Source organism: Prunus dulcis, unplaced genomic scaffold, assembly GCF_902201215.1.
Source record: "Prunus dulcis unplaced genomic scaffold, ALMONDv2, whole genome shotgun sequence".
NCBI lineage: Eukaryota > Viridiplantae > Streptophyta > Magnoliopsida > Rosales > Rosaceae > Prunus > Prunus dulcis.
Genome location: NW_023010027.1, coordinates 1 through 24,820, shown reverse-complemented (window position 1 = coordinate 24,820; position 24,820 = coordinate 1). Strand labels below are relative to the sequence as shown.

Genomic DNA, 24,820 nt, shown 5'->3' with positions numbered 1-24,820 from the left:
AGCTCTGCATATGTGTTCCAACTATTGCTATGAACCAGGTAGCGAAAGTTGGACTCGCGGAGGCTACTCTTGAAAGCCCCGGGAGGCAACGCGATCTTCAGTCTCTGGGCAGCGGGAGTATTCGTGACTAAACAGGGCTGCATACTCCCGAAGGGGTTCGTCCTCACCCTGCCGAAGCATATACAAGTCGTCGGCGGAGTATAGGCGATCAGTCTGGATCATAAAATGGTCCAGGAAGGTCTGCTTGAGACTGTCGAATGAGTTGATGGTGCGAAGGTGGAGCCTATAGAACCAGTTTAGGGCTGCGCCGCTGAGGGTGGAAGGAAAGAAGAGGCACATGCCTTCGTCAGTGAGGCCCTTGCACCCAAGGGCAGACTGGAATAAGTGGATATGAGTGAGGGTGTCCTCCGTGCTAGTGTAGAAGGTGATACGGAGCGGCTGGATATCTTTCTCCTGGTAGTAGTTGAGGATACGTTCAGTAAAGGGCCCAGGTAGTGGTTTTGCCCAGAGGGGTTGATGGCTACGATGTTGTTCACTCTCCAGACGCCGGACCTTCTCAAAGAGAAGCCTCATGGCCAGGTCGGCATAAGGGAGAGTCTCGGGTGCTAAAGGCTTGCGGGGTGGGCAGACAGGGGCTAGGGAATGTTCCTATTCTTCCAACGCCTCGGTGTGGTAAGGTGGCCAGGCTTCTGAATTATAAAATTCCCAGCTATCCGAGTCCCCTACGCCCTCCTCATCAGGTAAGCGGGTGGGCCCAGGTTGAGGGCCCAGGTGTGTCACCCGTGGGTCTTCGAGGTTAACAGGAATAAGGATCCGCTCCGGTTGACGATCCCTGCAATCTCTGTAGATCTTGACTGGTTCATAAGGCCGGTCCTTCGGCAATGGAATGCAAAGGAGTCGCAACTGGGTTAGCTCTGGATGAAGGTGGCCTTTACCCTTGAGGAGCCTAAATTGGGCCGGGGCACTGTGGCTGGATTGTACTGGCTGGTTTGGCTCGGTATGCCCAACATTCTGGGTGAGGTCTTGTTGGGCATCCTAGGTGTGAGTCCTCTCCTAGTTTCACTTTAGAACATGATAGTCATGCTCTAGCTCAACATTTATGCAATGAAGATGCTTATATTTCTCTGAGATTTTAGTAACACTGTCGCGGAGGCACTCCACTTCTGCCTGGAGAGTGGCATATGCCGAAGGTTTCCTTCGGGAAGTACCATCGCTGGAGGTATGGTGTTGGGTATCGTGGCTATCCTCGGTCGGTATGGCAGAGTGTAGGGTGAAGAAGAGGCGACAGGGCATGATAGGTTAAAGAGCCAGCTGGGCTGATAGAGAAAGAGGGGATTCAAGTGTCGTTTTCCACAAACCACGCCAAACTGTTGATGCTCAAAATGGCTCGGCCAATGTTGAGTCCAACTTGGTGATGAGGTGTGTGGAGTCTTCAGCAGAGAAGAAGGGTAAGGCCTTTGGTAAGGGGAGAACCTACAGAAGACAAAATGGGAGAAGCAATCGTTAAGCTTCGGAAACCGGTGTGGTGCCGGCCGAAGGCTCTTCGATGCTTAAGTCAGCTACGAGTGGTAACTTTGGCAGAGTAACAGTAAAGGTCAGAAAGTAGTTACCCTTTTTACTAGGGTACTGTTCCCTATTTATAGGGAAGTGAAAGTGGGTGGGAGGTTTGTATAGAATTTCGATGTGGGACTTTGTGCAAGTTGTTGTGGTGGTAACACGTGTCATGGAGATTAGGTTTGGCAGTTTGTGAGCTTTGGCAGTCGAAAGCTTCGGCAGGTGTCTGGCACCTTGGAAGAGATCCTTCAGTAAGGGAGAAGGCGTGTCTGCCTTGGTACTAGTTGTTTTGAGGTTGGATATGCTCGGTTGATTATGGTGTAAACACAAATTATAACAACAACAAAGGAAGAAAAGATAACAATACCTAAAAGCATCGATATATGTTGAAAATGTTTTCAATTCAATCCCACATGCTTGTGCCCTTTCCACGAGTAACTCTAGTCTGTGCTCACACTGGGTGCCAGAAATTATCTCCTCACCTGAGGGATGGAAAATAGATAATTAGATTTTCATTGACATTTAAAACCAAAATCATTCAGGATATAAATGCAACAATGATGCTGATATAGTCATTGATGATTTACCTCGAATGAAAACATCAAATGATTTACTTTAGGCAGTATTATCGTCGCAAGGCATCGTGTAGAATGGCCTAACACCCAAAGGATACCGGTACAATATATATAAATCAGTGCCATACCTATGATCAAGTAAAATCCAGTTCAAACATTTATAATAACAAGAATTTAAATTAAACAAGAACAAACTAAAACATATACTTATGAAGATATAGAGCAAGCAAATAAAAAATTACTTCTCCAGAACCAGTTGCCCTAGTTTTTTCTCAGTCTCAGTGTTAAGGTCCCCCATAGGATCCACTTCAACGCCAGCATAACTTACAATAAAAAGAGAAAATTCTGAAACTGAAAGCAAGTCGTTGTGCATGTTTTAGCATTCCATGCATGTTAAAAAAAAAAAAAAAAAATTTCATATATGTAAGTAAATAAACATAATATTCCTAACCTTAAGCATTTGAAGACCTTCAAAAATGTACGTCGTAGAGCTTCCGGCAAATACTACAAATTTATGAAATGTCAATAATCAGAATCAAATAGGCAACATTACAAATATTAAGTCGAAAAAAATAAAAGGAATTATTACCTTCAATGGTTCGAAGGGATATTGCCTACCTACTGCTTCAAGCTCCTTCTGACAAGTTTTGTTCAAAGTGCCAAATATTGTAACAAATAAACGGTCAACAATATCCATTACCTGCAAAACAAGCATTCAACTGCTCAATAACACACATCCATGATAATATTGGGCAGGGATAAGAAGACCTTAGACATTCAAATTCTACCTCAGAATAGTGCCTGACGATCTCCATTTCAACATCAAGACCAGTAAATTCACACAAATGCCTATGGGTATGTGAATCCTTGGTTCTAAACAAGGTCTAAAATATCGGTGATATCGGAAATATCGATAGTCCAAAAACACGGAAATTTCGATGGAAATATCGGGATATTATCGATATCGATAAAAATTGAATAAAAACCACGGAAATTGTAAGAAAAACTTAAATTTTTATTGAAACTTTGGAGGATGCTTATTTAGTCAATTATCTATTAGTTTATCACAAAAAATTGGAAGGAAATGCATTGCATGATGGATTTAACTAATTTAAGTTGATTATATAGCGAGCTGACAAACATTGTGAGTGTAGAAAATATGTAGTAATTAATGAAAGAAGATTAAACACACCACAATCATTTATATATAATAATTTACTACAATATTTTACATTTTATACATTGCATGGTAAGATACATAAATGACTTAGTACCACATAGAGTTCCTATGAGGTTCAAAACTTTCACTATCTTCATCATCTCTATGTGTAGAGTAAGTGTATTGTGAAGAGTAGTCATCGAATGATAAATCCCCAAAATAATTTTGCATGTAATTGTTAACATGCCACCCATATGGATCCGAGATTGGTTGACGCTGTCCATGAGCAAAATCATTTGAAGATTGAGTCTCAGATTCTTTCCATGAGCTGCTCGATTCCTTCCCAAGAGGAATGGGATATGAAGGGTAGGGAAATGGTTGGTTATGAGTATAATCATAGTTACTACTTCCCACTCCAACAGAGTCTGAAGTTATAGATAACGAATCATCTTCTTGACTTGACAAAATCGCCTTGCCTCTTTCTCTACGAGTATAGTCCTTCCCTATGGCACCAATCCCTAGTCCTGCCCGCCTACTCCCATGGTCCTCATCTTGTGTTGCATGCGTGAAGTTTGCCTCACCAGTGAAGGGGCTCATAAATTCGGGAGACGGTCCAACATAGTTTCCATATCCACCACTACCTCCAGCTCCACTATATCCTTCATCATTCCCACCTCCAGTGGTAGGCGAGTCTCCTGATCTTGTACTAGAGCTATCATTAGTATCGGCGGGATCTTGTGGTTGAGTAGGATTGGAAGAAGGAGGAATTCCTTTATTTCTTGGTCTTGGGCGCAAAAGTTCTTCCAAAGAGTCAGCGCTGCTAGATCCCACCTCCTCCTCTAATACTCTTTCTACATTTATCCCTTCATTACGTGCTTCTTCAGCAACTCTTGGAGCTGGGTTGCCTTCATCATCATCTAAATGAAGAGGTCTTATCCATTGATAAAGTTGGTTACCTTCTGTATCATCATCTTCAGCAGCAATATCAAACACATCTAGTGGGTCACCACGGTCGACATGATCTATTTCTGCTTCCTTATCTCGAATTTGAAGCTTCATGTTGTAGTAGCAATAAACTAATTTTTCCAACCTACTATGAGCCAACCTATTTCTTTGCTTTGTGTGAATGAGTGCAAATGTACTCCAATTTCTTTCACAAGCAGATGAGGAAGTTGTTTGTGATAATACTTTGATTGCTAACTTTCTCACAGTTGGTGCATCAGTCCCATACATGATCCACCATTCAGCTGTAATGAAAAATAATGTTGATAAGTCTAATAACTCCAACAAATTCTATTATAAACTGATAGTGAAATATGTTTACACTCACTAGGAGACATTTTTGTTCGAGCAGCAACTGATGTTGGTTCTCCAAAAGTTCTTCTTGCATCTTTAAACCATGTTAGCTGAATTCAATAAATCGTGTTAGTGTAATCCAACAATGTAATTATTATAATTTAAGTAATTGTGTACCTCATTTCCAAATTGGCCAACTGCTGGTGATGCAGGGTCTAATTTAGAATATACTTTGTGTACAGCACGTATAAGGGTACCATCATCTCCAACACCGGGTCTGTATTGGTATCGAGGATTCAAATAATATGCTGGTCAAAGAAACATATACTATAATAAGAAAAATAATACTTATTCAACTAAAGAAATGAATTGCAAATTATGACATAATTTATACCTGCTGCATGCAAATCGTGATATAATGTTTTATACCATCGGTCATCAATTATCTTTATGACCCACCTTGCACCATGTTTTTTTTCCAATTCCTCCTTCACTACACGCATTAACTCATATATTGCCCCCATAGTAGGATACACCTCTGTGTCAACGATCCGTAAAACTTTGTAAAGAGGTTCAAACACTTGGCACACATGTTCTGATTGAGTCCAAAAAGAATGATCAAGCACTATACTTTCCACCATACGACCTGCATTTGAGCGGCTGAAATTGTGGTTGGCCCAATCTTCGCTAGTGAATAGTTGCTTTAACCCTGATTTCTTTTTAAGTAGGCTGTCTAATGCAATATAGTTTGTGGCGAATCGAGTGGTAGCTGGACGAATAATTTCTCCTTTGCAAAATTCACGCATCTTTGCCAACAACCAACCGTGATTGTAAATATAATTTGTGATCGTTCTAGCTCTTTTTATGACATTGGAAATATTCTCTCTCTTCCCCATTGCCTCAAACATGAGATCAATACAATGTGCTGCACATGATGTCCAAAATACATTATGATGCTTCATTAACTTTTTTTCGGCTTTGACAAATGCAGAACCGTTGTCGGTCACGACTTGGACAACATTATGCTCTCCCACCTCCATGATCACATCCCTCAATAGTTTGTAAATATACTTGTAGTTCTTTATATGGTCTGAAGCATCAACAGACTTCAAAAAAATTGTCTTTCCCTTTGAGTATACCATGAAGTTTATGATAGACAATCTGGTCGGGCCAGTCCATCCGTCACACATGATTGTGCAACCATTAGTTTCCCACTTTGACCTCAACTTGTTGACATACTCGCTAATGTCTTTATACTCCATTTCCAAATATTTGTTTCTTACCTCATAGGGAGTAGGAGGTTGTACTCCAACACTGGCCTGTTGACATCCCAATACCATATTTTTGAAATGATGTGATGATGCCTTCTCAGCAGGGACATTGTCATAGATAAAGAACTTGCTAATTAGACGCCCCATTCCCTCCTTCACATTACCTCCAGCGAAATAACTCCAAACACTCTTTTGGCGTGCTTTGGATGATTTATATAAACTTGGGGCCATTGGTGGTGTTGGTTGTGATTCCCTAACACTTGCTCCCCGTCTCATCTGTGCACCACCACTTGTCCCGGAAACTTGTGCTCTATTAGGAAGTTTGTGGAGGTGTTCTCTTTCCCATGCTGACTGTTTGGAGGCACGTAATGCTTGTTTAAAATTGCGTCGCTCTTCAGGTCCCATGTCATCATCATATTCATCCTCATCGTCATCATCATCACTGTCAACTGCTTGGCCAATGACTTCTCCTCGTAGTCCAGCTCGAATATTTTCCATTCCATGTGTTTTCTTTTCCTGGTGTTGTTTATTTTTTAACAATGTGGTGATGAATGCCTTCACTTCTGGGGGAACACTATCGCATCGTTGGACATTATTTCCTGGATCTAATCCACTAAGATGATACTTAAGTCGTGTCACTCCACCACTCTTCATTACCCGACCACAATATTTGCAAATTGAGCCATTTTTGTTTCCGTCTATTGGGTCTCCATGTTCCCAAGCTGGATCACGTTTAACAACTCCACTAGACATCTTAAACGTACCTATATTTATTTGTCATAGAAATTATGTAATTATTTTTGGCCAAAAAATATAATAGTGACGGTTATATAAGAGAACCTAAATAATAAAGTTATTCTACGGAAGAATTAAATAGGAAGCAAGGAAAATGATTGTAGGAATTTAAGTAATTACGAAAATAATATTGAATAATAAAACCTAATAATGAATAATAATCCAATTCAGTAATAAAATAATAAATAACATTAAACATATTAAAATTATCCTAGAGAATAATTATACAACATTACTTAATTACTTCAAAGAATTAACATGCAAGTATTATTTGGTTCTCATATCACATGCACCAGTTCACACAAATTTTTTGTTGTTGTATAAATTACAATAACATATATATAAGTTTGTAAACTTACCTTAAATATGAAACTCTTTGTGTAAAGGCCAAATAGAATATGCATGAACCAACAAGAAAACAATAATGAAACAAGTGTAACAAAATGTGATGGAAGCATATAAAGTCTTTAATAATGAATTTAGAGACAATAAATACACATGTAAGTGACCAAATAAAGAATAGAAAAATTAAAAACCACATGTCATTGACTAAGTAAGTAATTGACACAATTTAAAATATAATACCACCCTTAAATTTGGAATAGATAATAATAAACATGCAAATTAAATAACAATAATGAATGAGAATAACTTACTATGAACTTGTGGGGAAATTGAGGTTGATAGATGTTGAGAAAAATATGAGCATTATGTTTTGTTTTGGAGAGATGTTGAGAAACAAGAGACGGCATGGTAACCTAACTATATGTATAGAAATATGACTACAACTAATTAGTTAGGTGTTGTTGAATGGTGGAGTGAATGAGTAGGTTGAAACGTGGTGAGTAGTTGAAAAGTTGAAACTTGAAAACCAGCTCGCAAGTAGTGTATTATATATATTAGATTACATAGATAATAATCACAAACTGATGACCAGTGCAGTGGTTAGGAGGCTGCAATTTTCGGAAGGGGCTGGGTTCGAGCCCCAGCGTGCGCAGGTGAGTGAGTTTACATTGAAAGTTCATATCGCGACCATTTGAAGTAGGATATTGAACGAAAATATCGCAGCCGAAATATCCTCGAAAATATCGACGAAATTATCAATATATTGACGATAAATGGAAGGTTATGTGCGAAAATATCGACATTTAATACGTTGGTTCTAAAAACAAGACCAATCTCAAAAGCACGGGGGAAGCCACTGTTTGTGAAGTTGGGGTGATTGGGCGAGGCAAGTAGGTTGACCCTTGTAGTCGAATCTAAACACTTCAGCACCGCCTTCACTTGAACCAGCAATCAGTTTTGGCTTTCCAATTGAGGAAAAGCCTTCAGAAATGAAAAACTGCCCAAAGGTCTACACAATAACACAACCATTTACATACAGAACTAAACTTTACCAACAAACATTCTTCAACTTTACTAAGAAACAAACACAATAAACACAAAGCTTATATCTTCAAATGGTACAAACAAACCCTACCATTCTAACTTGACTGTTGATGCGGAATATCCCCTGATTCGCCGGTGTTCGCAAGCCAAGAACTCTATTATTCAAGCGCATGCCCTGATTAATGTGAGCAACTTTTTCTCCAGCCTAAAAACACACCACACGATGCAATAAATACACAGAATTAAAACAAAAAAAACCAAATACTTGACAAAATGTCAAGAATCCAATTCATAAAAAACCTATCATCTTACTATCTCAAATGGTCATTGTACCTGCAAAGCCTTTTCGATTTCAGCATCGCTTCGAGCAGCATCGTCAATGTTAGAAGTTAACACAGCAGCCTTACTCACATAATACAATTTCCTCACTTGAACCTCCACCTAATTAAAACCAATAATTCAAATCACTAACCTCCTTTGAATCAATCAACATTCCTTAAATACTTCTCTTTCAAAAATTTGGGCACAAAGCCCTTCATTTTTATAATTTAAAAGACAACATTAGGAAGATAGTAAAAAAAAAAAAGAGATTATAATTATAATTATAAGACGAAAAATACATGCTGTGTTGTGCCTTTTATCTCAACACTAGGAACAGACAAAACACCTTCAATCTCGATAAATGATTCCCGGCTCAAACCAGCGACGTACTTCACCATCTGGCGGCTCACAGTATCAAGCTAGACCGTGACCACACACTGCACGGTGAACCAGCTCTTTCTGACGACCACAAATACCATGTTCTTCCCGACAGCTCGGATCGTCTGCGCTTGGCCTCGAATCCACACCGAGCAGTTCTCCAATGTGTTAGTTAGAGCGCCGACATCCGTCGATTGGCTCATGTGCTCCATTGTGTTAGATTGCTGCTCATTTAGCGGAAGTCTCCGTAATTGGCTGCGAGTGGGTCCTGCTCGTCTTCGAGGGCAAGAGAGCGAGCCGCAGCAGCCAGGGCTTGTTGCTCTTGGCGCTGGCGAAGCTTCTCTTGCTTCGTGGCAGCCTTTTTGCTAACAGAGGGTGTCTCTTCCATATTTTATATTTAAACCTTAAAAACAGCAAGCATCACAAGTTCACAACAACAAGAAAATATATTTACAAATTTAAATTGACGGCAAAAAAGACACAAAAACCAATGCTTCGTTCTTCAACCGACTCTTCAAAAACAAATACATGAACCAGAGGGTGCATAGGCAAATATGAATGAGATAATGTGCGTTTACAAATGAGGAGGGAGAGAAGAAAAGCATGAACCAGAGACTATGTGTGGGTTTACCTTGAGTTGACCGTGCGGATTCTAATCTCTGAAAAATAAACTACTCAATAACTCAGTCATATTCCAATGAATACAAGGGGTATTTATAGAAAACTAAAACCTAAAGATAATAGGATAAAAATCCAATTTCTATACTAAAGTTAGATAGTGGGAAAATATAAAGATGCAATTTTGATACTATTTTGGCATCTGGACAAAAAAGAAAGATGTAGTTTTCATAGCAACTAGAACAGCGGTTACCTTCATGTTTTGGACAAATTGAGAGGCAAGAAGTACCGCTTTGTTCTTCAAATCTAGAGCAATGCTTCTTCCCTCGTAATAATCTTCAAATCGACAGCATCGGAGAGCCTTCTGCCGGTACCACACCGGTGCCCAAAGGTCTTACCGAGCGTGTGTTATCTTGCAGATCACATGCTCTACCGAGGCCCAAAGGCATATCGAAGGCCCAACATCACTGAGTTGAGCGGGAAAAGTGCTTGACCACTTTTTCTCATTAACAGTTTGGCGCCGTCTGTGGGAAACGATCTGAATCAACCCACTATCCCTAGAACACATGGGGACCACTTCAGTACCAGTATTCTAGCCAGAAGAGGGGTTACCTTTCGAAAGGCAGAGTGAAGTTAGCCCAGCGCTGCCCCCATGCACTCCTTTCGGCAATTTGCCCGTTATGCAACTCACCGCTAAAGCCGAGCTTCTGGCCTAAATGACTTCTGCATAACGACCTTCTCTCGTCCAAAGTAGACGAAACCCAACAGTTGCTCAATCAGCAGCATACGCAGAATATCCAAACCACTGAGTCTTCTCAGAGCCTGCAGACTCCTAGTCGGCAGAAGAAAGGTAAAAATGGGGTAAAGGCAACGCCTGCGCCCTCCAAACAGCTGGTAGTCCAGGCACCTAGGGACCAACCCCATCTACGGAAGAAAGTCTACATCGATTGTTGCCATCGGCTTATCAACAAGGAAGTCAAGAGACAGGGATCTCTGATCAGGATCAATGCTCACCTAAGAGACTCCCGAATAAGGGTTTTGGGAAACAAGTCGCCTATTCGGAACGTACGAGGCTTAGAATCCACCGCCGAATCAGACTATGAATATGTTCCTTCCAAGACAAAGAGTCTACCTACCTTTCGGCAAGGCCAACGAGGTACTCGGAGTCCAAACCGAAAAGCCCACAGAGACGTTCGGAGGACTACGGCTCCGAGGAAATCCCTAGCCGAGATCCCGTCATCTGACTTCTATTTCAGAAAGTCTAGAAGATGGAAAACGATCGAGTTCGCTCTCAGGAATCGGATTGGGGAAAGCTTGAGCCAGGGCCATTCACCGAACGCATCAGGCATTCCCGGCAAGATAGGGATGTGCAGCCTTTACATATATCGTTCTACACCGGGGTGGAAGACCCCATAAGACACCTTCACTCTTTCCAGTCGGGCGTGGGATGCAAAGGTCTCAGCGACGAAGGGCAATGTCTGCTGTTCCCATCCTCCCTTACGGAAACAGCTTTAAACTGGTTCTACCGATTGGAGCTAGAAATGGTGGATTCCTTCGACGAACTAAAGCATATTTTGTCTCAATCACTTTATGATCCAGATGGACCATTTGTATTCTGCCGATGATCTGTACACGATTCGGCAAAGAGAAGATGAGCCCCCCAAGAGAATATGCTGCATGCTTCAGTCATGAGTATTTGAGGTGTCCGGAAACGGATGACAGGGCAGCCTACAACGCCTTCAAGGGTGGGCTTCAGTCCTCACACTTTTGGTACCTCGTGCACTGTAGCAACTGGTGCACCTATGACGAGTATTTCAACTCAAAGTCCGGGCCTTCGGCTCGGCAGGAGGAACCAGCACAGAGGAGCTACCCGGCGCGGGAATCTCCGTATACCACGGCTAAAGGAAATGATGAGTCTTCGGCAAGGAACAAACGGAAGGACACTCGTGATGCTCGGCAATGACACTCGAAGAAAGGAAAAGGAAAATACGATGGCAATGACCACCGAGTGCCCCTACCGAATCCCGACCGCGCACAGGAAGTCTTCACTCTTCTGAATACCACTTACGAGGCTATCTTGATGAGGGAGCACGAGATAATACCAAAGCCGAATCACCAAAAGCCCAATCAGCAGGACAATCAGGATACCGGGAAATTCTACAAGTACCACCAGCACAACAGCCATAATACGGAGGAATGCATAAGCTTGAGGAAAATCGTCGAACAATTGATTCGGGAGGGAAAACTAGACCAGTACATTGCCAAACCACCGCAAGAGCCGATCCCGAATGCGAATCGACAGATAAAAATGATCAGCACCATCAGCGGAGGGCCCACCCTTGCATGTACGAGTAACCGTTCGGTGAACCAATATGTACCGGCCGCTCACTACCCTCAGGTCTTCAGCATAGAAGTCAACCGGCACCACAAGGTTTTGAAGATGGGGTGGGAGCCCATCACATTTTGCGAAGAGGAAGAAGAGGGGATCCTTTACCCACATGATGACCCGATGATCATTCGAGCTGAAATCGCCAACTACAATGTAGGGCGGGTAATGATCGACACTGGAAGTTCGGTAAATGTAATTTTTGCCGATGCTTTCAGAGGAATGGGAATCGCAGATAGCCAGGTCAATTGGCAGATAACACCCATGCTTAGTTTCGCTGGGGACCTGGTCTAGCCAATCGGCAGTATCAGTCTGCCCATCGCCTTCGGCATTGCCCCTCGACTATTTGACCAGTTTCTCATTGTTGATTGCCCAACGGCGTATAATGTCATAGTCACATGTACCTCGTGCACTGTAGCAACTGGTGCACCTATGACGAACTAATGAAGCAAGCGGTAATCCACGCCAAGGCCGAGTATTTCAACTCAAAGTCCGGGCCTTCGGTTCGACAGGAGGAACCAGCACAGAGGAGCTACCCGGCGCGGGAATCTCCGTATACCACGGCTAAAGGAAATGATGAGTCTTCGGCAAGGAACAAACGGAAGGACACTCGTGATGCTCGGTAATGACACTCGAAGAAAGGAAAAGGAAAATACGATGGCAATGACCACCGAGCGCCCCTACCGAATCCCGACCGCGCACAGGAAGTCTTCACTCTTCTGAATACCACTTACGAGGCTATCTTGATGAGGGAGCACGAGATAATACCAAAGCCGAATCACCAAAAGCCCAATCAGCAGGACAATCGGGATACCGGGAAATTCTACAAGTACCACCAGCACAACAGCCATAATACGGAGGAATGCATAAGCTTGAGGAAAATCGTCGAACAATTGATTCGGGAGGGAAAACTAGACCAGTTCATTGCCAAACCACCGCAAGAGCCGATCCCGAATGCGAATCGACAGATAAAAATGATCAGCACCATCAGCGGAGGGCCCACCCTTGCATGTACAAGTAACCGTTCGGTGAACCAATATGTACCGGCCGCTCACTACCCTCAGGTCTTCAGCACAGAAGTCAACCGGCACCACAAGGTTTTGAAGATGGGGTGGGAGCCCATCACATTTTGCGAAGAGGAAGAAGAGGGGATCCTTTACCCACATGATGACCCGATGATCATTCGAGCTGAAATCGCCAACTACAATGTAGGGCGGGTAATGATCGACACTGGAAGTTCGGTAAATGTAATTTTTGCCGATGCTTTCAGAGGAATGGGAATCGCAGATAGCCAGGTCAATTGGCAGATAACACCCATGCTTAGTTTCGCTGGGGACCTGGTCTAGCCAATCGGCAGTATCAGTCTGCCTATCGCCTTCGGCATTGCCCCTCGATTATTTGACCAGTTTCTCATTGTTGATTGCCCAACGGCGTATAATGTCATAGTCAGACGAACGACACTCACTGGAATGAAGGCACACCTCTCCCCCCACATGTTGCTGATAAAGTTCCCGACTTGCAACGACACAGGCGCTGTCCGAGGAGACCAACTTAGCGCACGGACGTGCTATGCAACGGACCTGAAATCGGTAGTTTGCAAATCTCCAAGGGAAGCCATGTCTGTCCAAGGGGCGCCGAACGGCAACGGGCCTATAGACGACCCAAGGGATGAAACACCAATACCGCAAGTGCAACCTGCCAAAGAACTGGAAACAGTCATACTGAGTGCAGAGCAACCCGATCGGTGTATCGAGATCGGCATCACACTCAACCCCCCTCTCTCAGAACACAGTTCATTGAGTTCTTACGGCATCATGTGGAGGTGTTTGCTTGGTCTTACGATGACACGCCAGGCATATCCCCTGAGGTCATCAGCCACAAGCTCAGCATTTCCCCCGCCTATAAACCTGTAAGACAGAAGCACAGTTCGTATGATGCCGAATGGTACGAAGCCATGTGTACTAAAGTAGACAAGCTAAAAGCCATCGGCTTTATCAGGGAAGCTACGTACCCTGTTTGTCTTGCAAACTCGGCAATGGTACGGAAGACGAAGGGTGGGTGGTGAATGTGTCAGGACTATACCCACCTGAATAAAGCCTGTCCGAAAGATAGCTTCCCGTTGCCCTGGATCGACCAGCTTGTGGATGCTAGCGCCGGTCAGAAGCTGCTTAGCTTCATAGACTATACTCCGGGTATAATCAGATATTCATGAACCCTGCCGATAGCGAGCATACGACATTCATCATTGACCGGGGTTTGTACTACTACGATGTCATGCCGTTCGGCCTGAAGAATGCGGGGGCAACATATCAAAGGGTCGTTAACCGAATCTTTCCCAAACATATCCGCAGCATCATGGAAGTGTACGTCGACAATATGTTGGTAAAAAGTCAGACGACAGAGGAGCACCTACACAATTTGGCCCTTATGTTCGGTATACTGAAGGACTACTGAATGAGACTGAACCTAACAAAGTGCGCCTTCGGTGTATCTTCAGGAAAGTTTCTCAGGTTCATGATCAATCAGAGAGGGATCGAAGCCAATCCCGAGAAAATCAAATCCATCATCGACATGGAAAGGCCGAAGACATAGAAGGACATTCAGAGCCTTACTGGGCAAGTCGCTGCCCTAACACGCTTCATCTCTAAGGCTACTGATAAGTGTGTGCCGTTCTTTAAAGTCTTGAAAGGGGGTAAACATCATATCACGTGGACTGCGAATGCGACCAAGCATTTCAAGACTTAAAGAACTACATGAGTAGAGCACCATTATTGTCGAAGCCACTCCAAGGAGAGGTTCTATTTCTTTATCTTTCGGTATCTAGCACTACCGTCAGCTCGGTGTTGATATGCAAACTAGAGAAAGCAGAACTACCGATCTTCTACGTCAGTAAGGCGCTGCAGAACGCAGAGATTCGGTACCCTCCCTTGGAACAGCTAGCGTTAGCTTTCGTAGTCTCAGCTTGAAAACTTCGCCCATACTTCCAAGCGCACGGAAGTGTCCGGCCGATTGATCAAATGGGCAATTGAGTTATGAGAGTTTGACATACAGTTCAAGCCAAGACCCGCGGAGAAAGGACAGGCCATCGCTGACTTCATCTCCGAGCTTACACCTTCGGTAGCACCGGAGCCAGCCAATTCAAAGGTTGATGACAGGGAACCAAGCAAGCAGAACGCCAAACACTTCAACACTTCCGTTCTCGTATGGATTCTGCATGTTGATGGCTTGGCAAATCAACAAGGTTGTGGAGCTGGTTTGGTGTTAACTACTCCAGACAAAGCCAAGGTCGAATATGCCCTCCGATTTAACTTCAGAATCTCCAACAATGAGGCAGAGCATAAAGCTCTTTTGGCAGGCATTCGGCTAGCCAAGAGCATGAGCGCAAAATAAATCAACATTCACACTGACTCCCAACTCATAGTGAATCAGATAACGGCAGACTTCGCAGCCAGGGATGCCTCCATGACAGCCTACCTATCAACCACACACCGACTCCTTCAAGCATTTCAGGCCTACGAGATTTGACAGATCCCCAGGACGGAAAACAGTCATGCCGATGCACTGGCACGACTAGCTTCGACCATCAACGACAGGTTTGGTAGAAAAGTGCCAGTGGAGATCCTGTTTCAGCCTAGCACGGTAACTTCCGAAGTATGTACCGTACGGTATGAAAACACGTGGATGTCTCCCATCTATGCTTTCCTAACAAATGGTACACTGCCTCACGACAAGTCTCAGGCACGGAAGCTACGATACGGATCTGCAAGATATATAGTCATCAATGAAGTCTTCTACAAGTGAGGCTACACCACTCCGTATCTAAAGTGCATCACCACCGAACAAGGGGACTACGTCCTTCGGGAGATCCACGGTGGCGTATGTGGGGAACATTCTGGATCCCGATCGCTCGTACATAAGGCTTTTCGGCAAGGGTATTATTAGCCGACTATGCATCAAACGCAAATACACTAGTGAAGAAGTGCGACAAATACCAATGCTTTGGCAACATACCTCACATCCCTGCTGAGCCTCTAACACCGATCGTGAGCCCATGGCCTTTCGCCCAATGGGGACTCGACCTAATCGGCCCAATACCGCAAGGCAAAGGTCAGGTTAACTACGTCGTGGTTGCCGTGGACTACTTCACCAAACGGGTAAAGGCCGAAGCCCTCGCAACTATAACGGCAGCCATAATGGAGGACTTCGTATGGACTCACATCTGCTGCAGGTTCGGTATCCCCTACGCAATCATCACCAATAATGGCAGGCAGTTTGATTCGGAACTTTTTCGACAGTTCTACACTTGTCTCAAGGTCAATCTTTTCTTCGCCTCACCAACTCACCCTCAATCAAACGGCCAAGTCGAAGTGATAAATAAGATCATTAAAAAGCTACTGAAACGGTAGCTCGACAAGGCCGAGGGAGCTTGGCCGGAGAAGCTTCCATAAGCACTATGGGCCATTCGGACATCCTACCGAACGTCCACCGGAGAAAGCCCCTTTTCTCTCGCCTTTGGCTCCGAAGCTGTTGTCCTCGTGGAAATCGGCGAGCCCACTTACCGAACGGAAAACTTTGCCTCGAAGGCGAACGAGGAAGCACTCGCATTGAACCTCGACCTGATCAAATAACGCCGTGTGCAAGCCAACCTTCGGAACGAGGCCTACAAGAATCGTATCTCTTGGTACTATGACTCGAGAGTCAGACCCCGCTCTTTCTGGTTCAGGGACTGGGTCATGCACAGAGTCTCTCTGGCAACCAAAAACCCCACGGAAGGAACCCTCGGACCTTCTTGGGAGGGACCTTACGAGATCATCGGTATCCTTCGATCGGGGACCTATCGGCTAAGAGACTCCAACGGAAAGACCCTCGGTCATCCTTGGAACGGAGAATATCTAAAAAACTATTTCAAGTAGTTACCTAGCCTTCGGCAGGATGAAAGTGTAATACAATGAACATGTATTCATGCCTTCAGCAGTAGTTAATGAAAAAGCCTTCGGCTTAAAAATACTTCCAACCTTCGGTATGTTTATTTATTTTTCGGTAATTAAAAGTTGCGGAAAAGACCATCGGTCGCGCATTATTGAAATGGACCAATGCTTAAAACATTTAAGCTACCGATCATCGAACCACTCCAGTTCTATGTTTGCAAATTAGTCTTTTATTAGCCTTTGGCAATAAAATGATAAAAATCCTAAATCCTACCGATTAAGAGTCCACTTGGCAATTAATCTTATATTAAGTCATCGGCAATAAAAAGGCTTAAGCCCAAGTCTCTTACCGATTAGAGGTTCCTTTGGTAAAACAATTCTTACAAGTCCTCGGTAGTAAAAGTTGTTTAAACTTTATCCCTACCGATTAAAACAATAAAAAAAATAGACAAAGTAATTGGAAATAGTTAAAACTCAATTTAAATAGATGCCCTCAGCATCAATGCATTCGGAATAGGTTGCCTTAGGACAGATACAAAAAGAAAATAAAGAAAAGACAACAAAAAGGTCAAACGGCAGCCTCCTCACCAGCAGCGTCGGCAGTAGCTTCTTCAGCGATAGCAACGGCTTCCTCCGGAGCATCTTCCCCCTCATAATCTTCGATCATTTCCTCGGTAACGCCTTCCGGGAAAGGAGGAGGATCGACAATAAAGTTCAGGTTCAGCTTCTGCCCGGGATTATACTGTTTGAAATGATAGAGGAGATCCGCCATCTCCGAGCCCACTTCGTGGTCCAACAGTATAGTGAACTCTTCAGACGAACAGTAGCCCCTGATCGCCTCCCGAACAGCAGCATCAATTTCTGTTGCCTTAGCCCCCTCGAACTCCTCCAGCGCTACCTGCACGGCCTCTTTTGCTGCCTTGGCATCTTTCGCTACTGCCACCGCAGCGTCTAGAGCCACCCTCATCTCCGCCTCGGCAGCCTTAACCTGTCGTTCGGCAGCCTGCTTATCCTTCAAGAGATGAGCGCGGTCCTGTAGTGCCTTGCCTGCCTCGGCAACCTTGGCACGGCCATCGTCGTAAGCCCTTTTTGCATGCTCAGCAGCGGAGATGGCCCGCTTCATACATAACCACATGTCCATCGACGCCTGGAAGACAGTAAAAATTCAGAAGAAGTATGAAAGGTAACGGTAGCCATGTACGGAATCAAGGAACGTACTAAGGCTGGAAGACGGAAGGCACGACCGACTTCCTCCCGAATGAGCCTCTTCGGTCGCTCGTCGACCTCAGGCAGCTCCATTTGTGAACCAAGGATTATGTGGTTCATAAATTGGATCGTCTTCGACGGACATGCGATGGTGATGGGATTAGCAGGGCTGTCATCGTCCTCAGCAGCAAGGATAGCCCTTGGCGCCTCTATCTGTCGCCCGCGCTTTAGCATCGGCTCCTAGTCGAGATTTACCATTACGGCCTTTTTTCGGCAGCTTTAGAAGCAGCGGCCTCTGTAGTCTGCCCTCGCCCGGCTTCGAGTCGGCCTCAGCCGTACCACTGGGCACTGACTCGGTGTTGAGCTGCCAGAGACGAAACCGGGACTCCTTTCGGCTGCTGATTTTTCTACTTCCCCTGTAGACCCATCATGAGACGCCTCTTGGAGGATTCGTTCATCCTCTTGGCTTCGGCAGACTTCCTAGTGTATGTCACTGTACAAAATGGGCATTCAGTAAGGAGCCGACATGATATAATTGAACGTACAAAGCAAACAAAGTACACTTACTCTCAGCAGGGCTGACGAGGTGGGCTCTAATCAAGTTCGTGGTGAAAAGGAATCGGAGGTACACCCTGTCAACGGCAGGAACCTTCAACCTTACTCTATCAATCTGCCGAATCTCTGATTGAGTGGGGCTCGGTTGCTTCAGTTTGCCTACAAAAAAACACAACCACAACAAAGTTAAAGATTTCTCAGAAAAGACATGATTAGCGACCTACCGATCGGTACGCTAGAGAGCTACTGGTGATTTGGAAGGTAGTGGGAATACGAAAATGGACGGACGCTCCCGAATGCAATTCCCAATCGCCAGATAAGAGCACCCGTCGATTCCTCCAAGACTTCTGAGAAGTCGGCACGGTACTCATGAAATGCCCCCGCTAGAAAGCTCTGAGACAGTTGGCCTGAACCCAACCTCCGTGATCGGCACACTTGGATTTGGTGACACTGTACAGGTAGGAAAATTGCTCGTAGGAAGGCTACCCCTCCTCGGCAATACTGAATGCAGCAATCATGGGGGCCACCCAAAAATTGGGATTGTATTGGCCCGAGGATACCCGATATGGGCAAGTATCTTTTGCACGGCAGGTTGTAGCGGAAACCGAACCGCCTGCAGAAGAACGTCGGTGAAGAAGACGACTTCACCATTGTCTGGCTTGCTGAGAGATTCGGTAGGACCTGGGATCCTCATCTTTACCGAATCTGGGATAAAATACTCAGCACGAATCTTGGCCATCTCCCGTTCGGTCATCTTATTGGGCTCTAGATAGTCCACGCCAAACAGGTTCTCCTTCGGCACTCCTATGGGCACCCTAGGGTTTCCCCGATGAACGATGGTTACCCTTGGTTGAGAAAAAGGTTCGGTAGTCGCCTCTCCACGGCCAGAGGTGGAAGTCTCCGATTGCTGGCCGATGTACTCATCTGGCACCCGACTGTCCCCCATTTGGAACCCGCAGTGCTGGTGCACACTGGCATGACTGCCGTCTCTATACACCACAGCCAACGGTACTGGTTACCTGGTCATGAGCCCCTTCCCGATGTCGTGGGTAGGAACAGAGCTCGTCCCCTCACCGAGTATTTCAACATCGGTATCTTCTCCACCCTCGACATCGAGGCTTACGGCTCACTATTTGTATCCCACCAAACGTCCGATGATTCCCCATCGAACGCGTTGGGCTCTCTCTCGAACGGAGACTCGCTATCGGACATCTACAAAACACAGAAAAGAAAACTAAGGGCCATGCAGAAGACTAGCCTACCGATTCCTACATCACTACCTATGGCAACTAGACTACCGGACGAAACCTACTTACCCAAAGTTCAATCTAGCTCATGCCAAGTAAGGACGTGCACAGAGTAAGAGTATTCAAAAGAGTGTCAAATGGTACCTTATCTCGAGCTTCGGATAAAGGAGAGCAAGCTGGATTGCCGATCGTCCTCGTTAGAAATCACCTTAACTGCTGATTGGTTGCTCAGAAATCTCCTTGGTTGCCGTTAGCTCTCGCTGAAAATCGCCTCAACAAAGCTCTCGCTTCACTCACAAATGCAAAGTGAATTCCTCTTCCGGAGTCACTCCTATTTATAGGGCGAGGGTTTGCAACGATACGTCTCGAAAAACCAAACTGCGCATTAATGCGCATCTCCGCATGAGCGAACGCGCCACGTGTCGTTCATCGTGTGGATACCTAGACAGCACGCGGGGCATAGAAGACGAAGCGTCTTTCTGTCCCATTGTTCCCCTCAGAAGCGACCTTTTGAGTCCCCGGATGTCTGCTTCCGAATGAAGACGCACGGACCACTTTTTCGCATCAACACAACCCTTGGATTTAAAAGTTTTGATCTAATGGCTCAAAATAATTTGTGAAGAAAAATCATTAAAATCACCTTAAAAAACTAGATAACCTGTTGTAGTGGGTTTCTTTGCCTCCCACACGTGAAAGCTTGCATACATAGATGAGCTTTCCTCTTCAACCTGGAGATGGCAAATCTACAAAGGTGGGAAAAGATGACTGTGGGATATTGCAAGCTCAGTCCCAAAAACCCACACCAAAAACCATGGTTTCTCTTCCTTAGGTACATGGGCGGAGGGATTAATGGACAAGAAGGGTTGCTTGACCCCAAGAACTGGCCCAAAAAAAGGCTATGGACAGCCTGTGGAGGTCTGAGCAGACCCCATGGTGAGCAGAACGACGACCCAAAGAGATGCACGCAACGTGCTCGACGAAAGGCCACAGAGGTTGTTTTGTTTTATGCTGTGTGAGACCCTGAATATTACCTTAGATTGTTGGGCTCAATCTCAAGATCATGTAAGAGAAAACGGCTCGTCAATCGGAGCCCCACAACCAAAGTTATAAATTTTAGAAGACCCAACTCTCCCGCAGCACTCCCGACCACTGATCTCCTCTCATCCACCCCCAACCAGATGTGGGAGCATATATTTTCATCTCCAATCAAGGCACGCCACGTGGAAAAGAAGATTATCTCTTAAATTAATTAATTAAACCAGTTTATCTGGCTAGTTAATTAATTGGGATAAATATCTTAATTAATATGATATTATCTTTATTTAAAGAGATAATATCATTAATTAAGATATTATCCTAATAAAGAGAAGATAATATCATTTAATTCAGATATTATCTTCTTAAGAGATAATATATTTAATTCGGATATTATCAAAGCCGACTCGATCCCTACGAAACCCTAGCCCCGAGGCTCCTATAAATAGACGACCTCATTCATCATTCAAGGTACATCAAAAACCTACTCCTTATACCCGAGAAAAATACCCGAAGCTCTCTCTCCCTCTCCACTCTCCATATTTTCTCCACACGGCTCCGGCCACCACACACGGCTCCGGCCACCCGGTTTACACCCTACATACAACTCCGTACCCTTTGCTTAGCTATTGTTTTCCTACAAACACTCGAACTAACTTAGGCATCGGAGGGCCTTTGGCCAACACCCCCCCGGGTGTGGTCTATTTACTCCAATCTTTTTTACAGGAATCGAGGAAGAGAGAGAAGGAAGATCGAAGGTTGAAGGATCCAGAAGCGAATATTCTCCCGTGAGATTATTTGCACAAACATTTGGTGCTTTCATTGAGAGCACGAGTTATACTCAACGCGTGCTCAAGGAATCCGTTCCTCCTATTTTCCAATCCACCGAAGCCTTCCAAACAACCATGGTTGGAAGCAAGCGCACGAGGAGCAAAACCGCCGCTATGGCTCAATCCGTGACGGCCCAAAGCTACTTCTCCCACGATCCCACGATCGACATGGCGGCCCCACCACCTCTCGCCGCCATGAACCCTCAGCAGCCACCCCATGTGACTGAAACCACTGTGCCACCTGCTGGACTCGCAGCGAGGACTACCGCACCGGCCTCTGCCACCGCCGTACCATCTCAAGGCCCCGTGGCCGGACCTAGCCACCTTCATAGCACCACCACCGACTTTGGCCCAATCTTGGAGCAACTTCAACCACTCCCTCCATTGCCTTCACGCTCGACGCATGCTCCCACGTACACATCCAATGAAACCCTAGCCCGTGTGCAATTGGGCTCCACACATTTCTCTCCTCCCGATCCACGAAGTCAAGTAGACCTTAATCTGAGAGTTGACCAGCTAACTCAGAGAATGGACGACCAAAACAATTTGATGAGGCAGCTCCTCAACCAAATAAACTTGGCTCAAAACCTTGGCCTTGGACAACAGGGCGAAGAGAGAAGGACACACGAACGCGTCGATAGGCAGTTCGACGGGAACCAAGCAGGTCGAGCAGGAGTAAACGGACAAGGAAATGCGCAACAACGAGATCAGCTCGCGGACATGTCGCAAGCATCCGCAAGCCACACTCAGAGCAGACGAAGTTTTCCTTCCAGATTGAATTTAAGGACCAACGTGCGCGACAGGCTAGGCCCAAGACCTGACATCCACGCTCGCCTGGGCCAGCAGGAAGACGTTCATGAAAGGCTAGGCTCCCAGGGAGGTCAACTTGACGGCCATCGAGACGAGGATCGAGAAGAAAGGCGCTCTGCTGCTCGCTCGCAGAGAAACATTCGCGAAAGGATAGGCCCCCAGGGAGGTCAACTCGACAATCATCACAATGAGGACCGTGAAGAAAGGCGCTCTGCTACTCGCTCTCGAAGAACCAATTCTCGTCGCCAAACTACTGGAAATCCCTCACAAGCGCAGTCCACCAACACTCCGCCTAGACAGCACAACCGAGAAGGTCGACCCTCGCAAGCCAATGAGGAAGTCAATCAACATCGTCTAAATCGCGAAGATCATCAACGTGACCGACTAGCCATGCGTGCAGAAGACGTTGAGAAGCTTGTGAATAACCGACTTCAAGACTTAAAGATTGGCGGAAATTTCGAAGATGCACTACGCATTGAGGTAGACCGAGCAAATTCCTCACATTTCACAGTCAAAATTGAGCAGGCTGCTCCTCCGAAACGATTCTCAACGCCCTCTTTTACATGCTTCAAAGGCGATTCCGACCCCGAAAGTCATCTGAAGCATTTCAAGAGCCTTATGATCCTCTACAAAGCTGAAGACGCGTTAATGTGCAAGGTGTTTGCAATGACTTTGCGAGGAGCAGCTCAGGATTGGTTCCATACCCTGCCATCCGGGTCGATCAACAGCTTCAAGGAGCTTACTTACATCTTCACTAAAGAATACACTTCTTATCGGACGATCAAGAAGAACCCCGACCATCTGTTCAACCTGCGCAAGAAGCCCGAGGAATCCCTTCGAGATTACATCAAGAGGTTCAAAGCAGAAAAGGCCAACATCGTAGGGTGCGATGACCAAATCGCATCCTCCGCATTCAAGAAAGGTCTTCCAGCAGAGCATGACTTATATCGCGAGCTGACTATCACTCCCAGCCAGACTCTGGCAGAGGTCTTCGCGACCGCAGAACGCTACGCACTCTGGGATGACGATCGAATCGCCGCGAAGAAGTCTACTGAGCAGGAAGATCGACCGGCCAAGCGGGCAGAACAAAGAAGCGACAGGCTTGGCAGCAGGGACAAAGACAAAGGCAGGCCACGTCCACAAAGAGAGGCCACGACGAAAGAGAACTACACCAAGTTCTCTATTCCCATACACCAAATTTTGGCCCAAGTGAAGGACAAACCTTGGGTAAAAAGACCTTCACCCTTGAAAGGAGATCCGGACAAGAGGGATACCAGAAAATATTGTGCCTTCCATGCGACACATGGGCACAATACGAATAATTGCTTTGCTTGGAAAGCGCATCTCGAAGAACTCGTGAGAGAAGGTCATTGCACGGAGTTCATCGCGAGGCAGGCCATCCAGCAGATAGAAGACCGCGATACCGCCAAGGAGCCACCCCAGAAGGTCATAAGGATTAACACAATCCTAGCCGACTCCGAGGAGTCTGGACTGACCAACAAAGAAAAGAAGAGGAAGATCAAACAGGCTACTATGATCTCCCAAGTCTCAACTAGCCTCTCACTGGCAGAAGACGATCCCGTGATCGGCTTCCAAAAAAAAGACTTAATCGGCCTTGATCTACCACACAATGACGCCCTTGTCATCAGCATTCAAATCGCTCAGGCCATGGTCGACCGAGTCCATGCAGATGAGGGCAGTGCAGCCAACATCCTACAATTGGCAGTCATCCAACAGATGGGCTTAGAGGCAAAAATCAATAAATCAGCCAAGTCGCTGACTGGTTTCAATGGCGCAACGACAGTTACCGTGGGCACGATAGATCTCGACGTCTACTCTCCACCTGTAATCAGCTCACAAACGTTCATGGTCATTGATGAAGTATCACCCTACAATGGCATTCTAGGCCGACCATGGATCGGCAAGATCAATGCCATACCTCCGCCACACATCAGAAGATTCGTTACCCAGTTCCTGGGGGCGGTATCAGCCAGATCAACAGCGATCAGACAATGGCGAGGAAATGCTCAGCTCAAGGGCTGAAGAAAGGCAAGCAAACACAGTTCCTCCCTGTGAATCAGGCAGATCTAAAGGGAGTAGAACAAGCAGAGGAGAAAGCAGATCCCGTTTCTTAATGCCGAGCAGACCAGAAAGAAAAGGGAATAGCTACTCCCCAATAGCAATCAAAGAATCAGGACCAAGTCGAGGGAATCCGTCCGGAGGTCTCTCCTGAAGAAGGATGGAAGCCCGAAGAGGACGCCGAGCTAGTACCCCTTGATCCTGACAAGCCAGAGAGAAAAGCGCGGATCGGCTCCCGCCTAAGCCATGAGGAAAAGATAGAGCTTGCAGCCTTCCTCCGGAACAACAAAGACGTATTTGCATGGTCGCCATCCGACATGCCTGGCATCGATCCCCAGATCATCTGCCATCGTACACGTCAACCCGCCATCAAACCTGTAGCGTAGAA

General features: G+C 45.6%; 1 protein-coding gene and 1 pseudogene across 1 annotated transcript; one reads left to right on the top strand and one right to left on the bottom strand.

Annotated features, from left to right (window-relative positions):
* Nucleotides 1–648: 648 nt before the first annotated feature.
* LOC117612584 lies at nucleotides 649–9,126 on the bottom strand (annotated as a pseudogene).
* A 13,137-nt stretch (nucleotides 9,127–22,263) lies between these two features.
* LOC117612583 lies at nucleotides 22,264–24,396 on the top strand. Its single transcript, XM_034341267.1, has one exon. It carries the CDS (start codon nucleotides 22,264–22,266, stop codon nucleotides 24,394–24,396), a length of 2,133 nt encoding a protein of 710 aa, XP_034197158.1.
* Nucleotides 24,397–24,820: the final 424 nt, after the last annotated feature.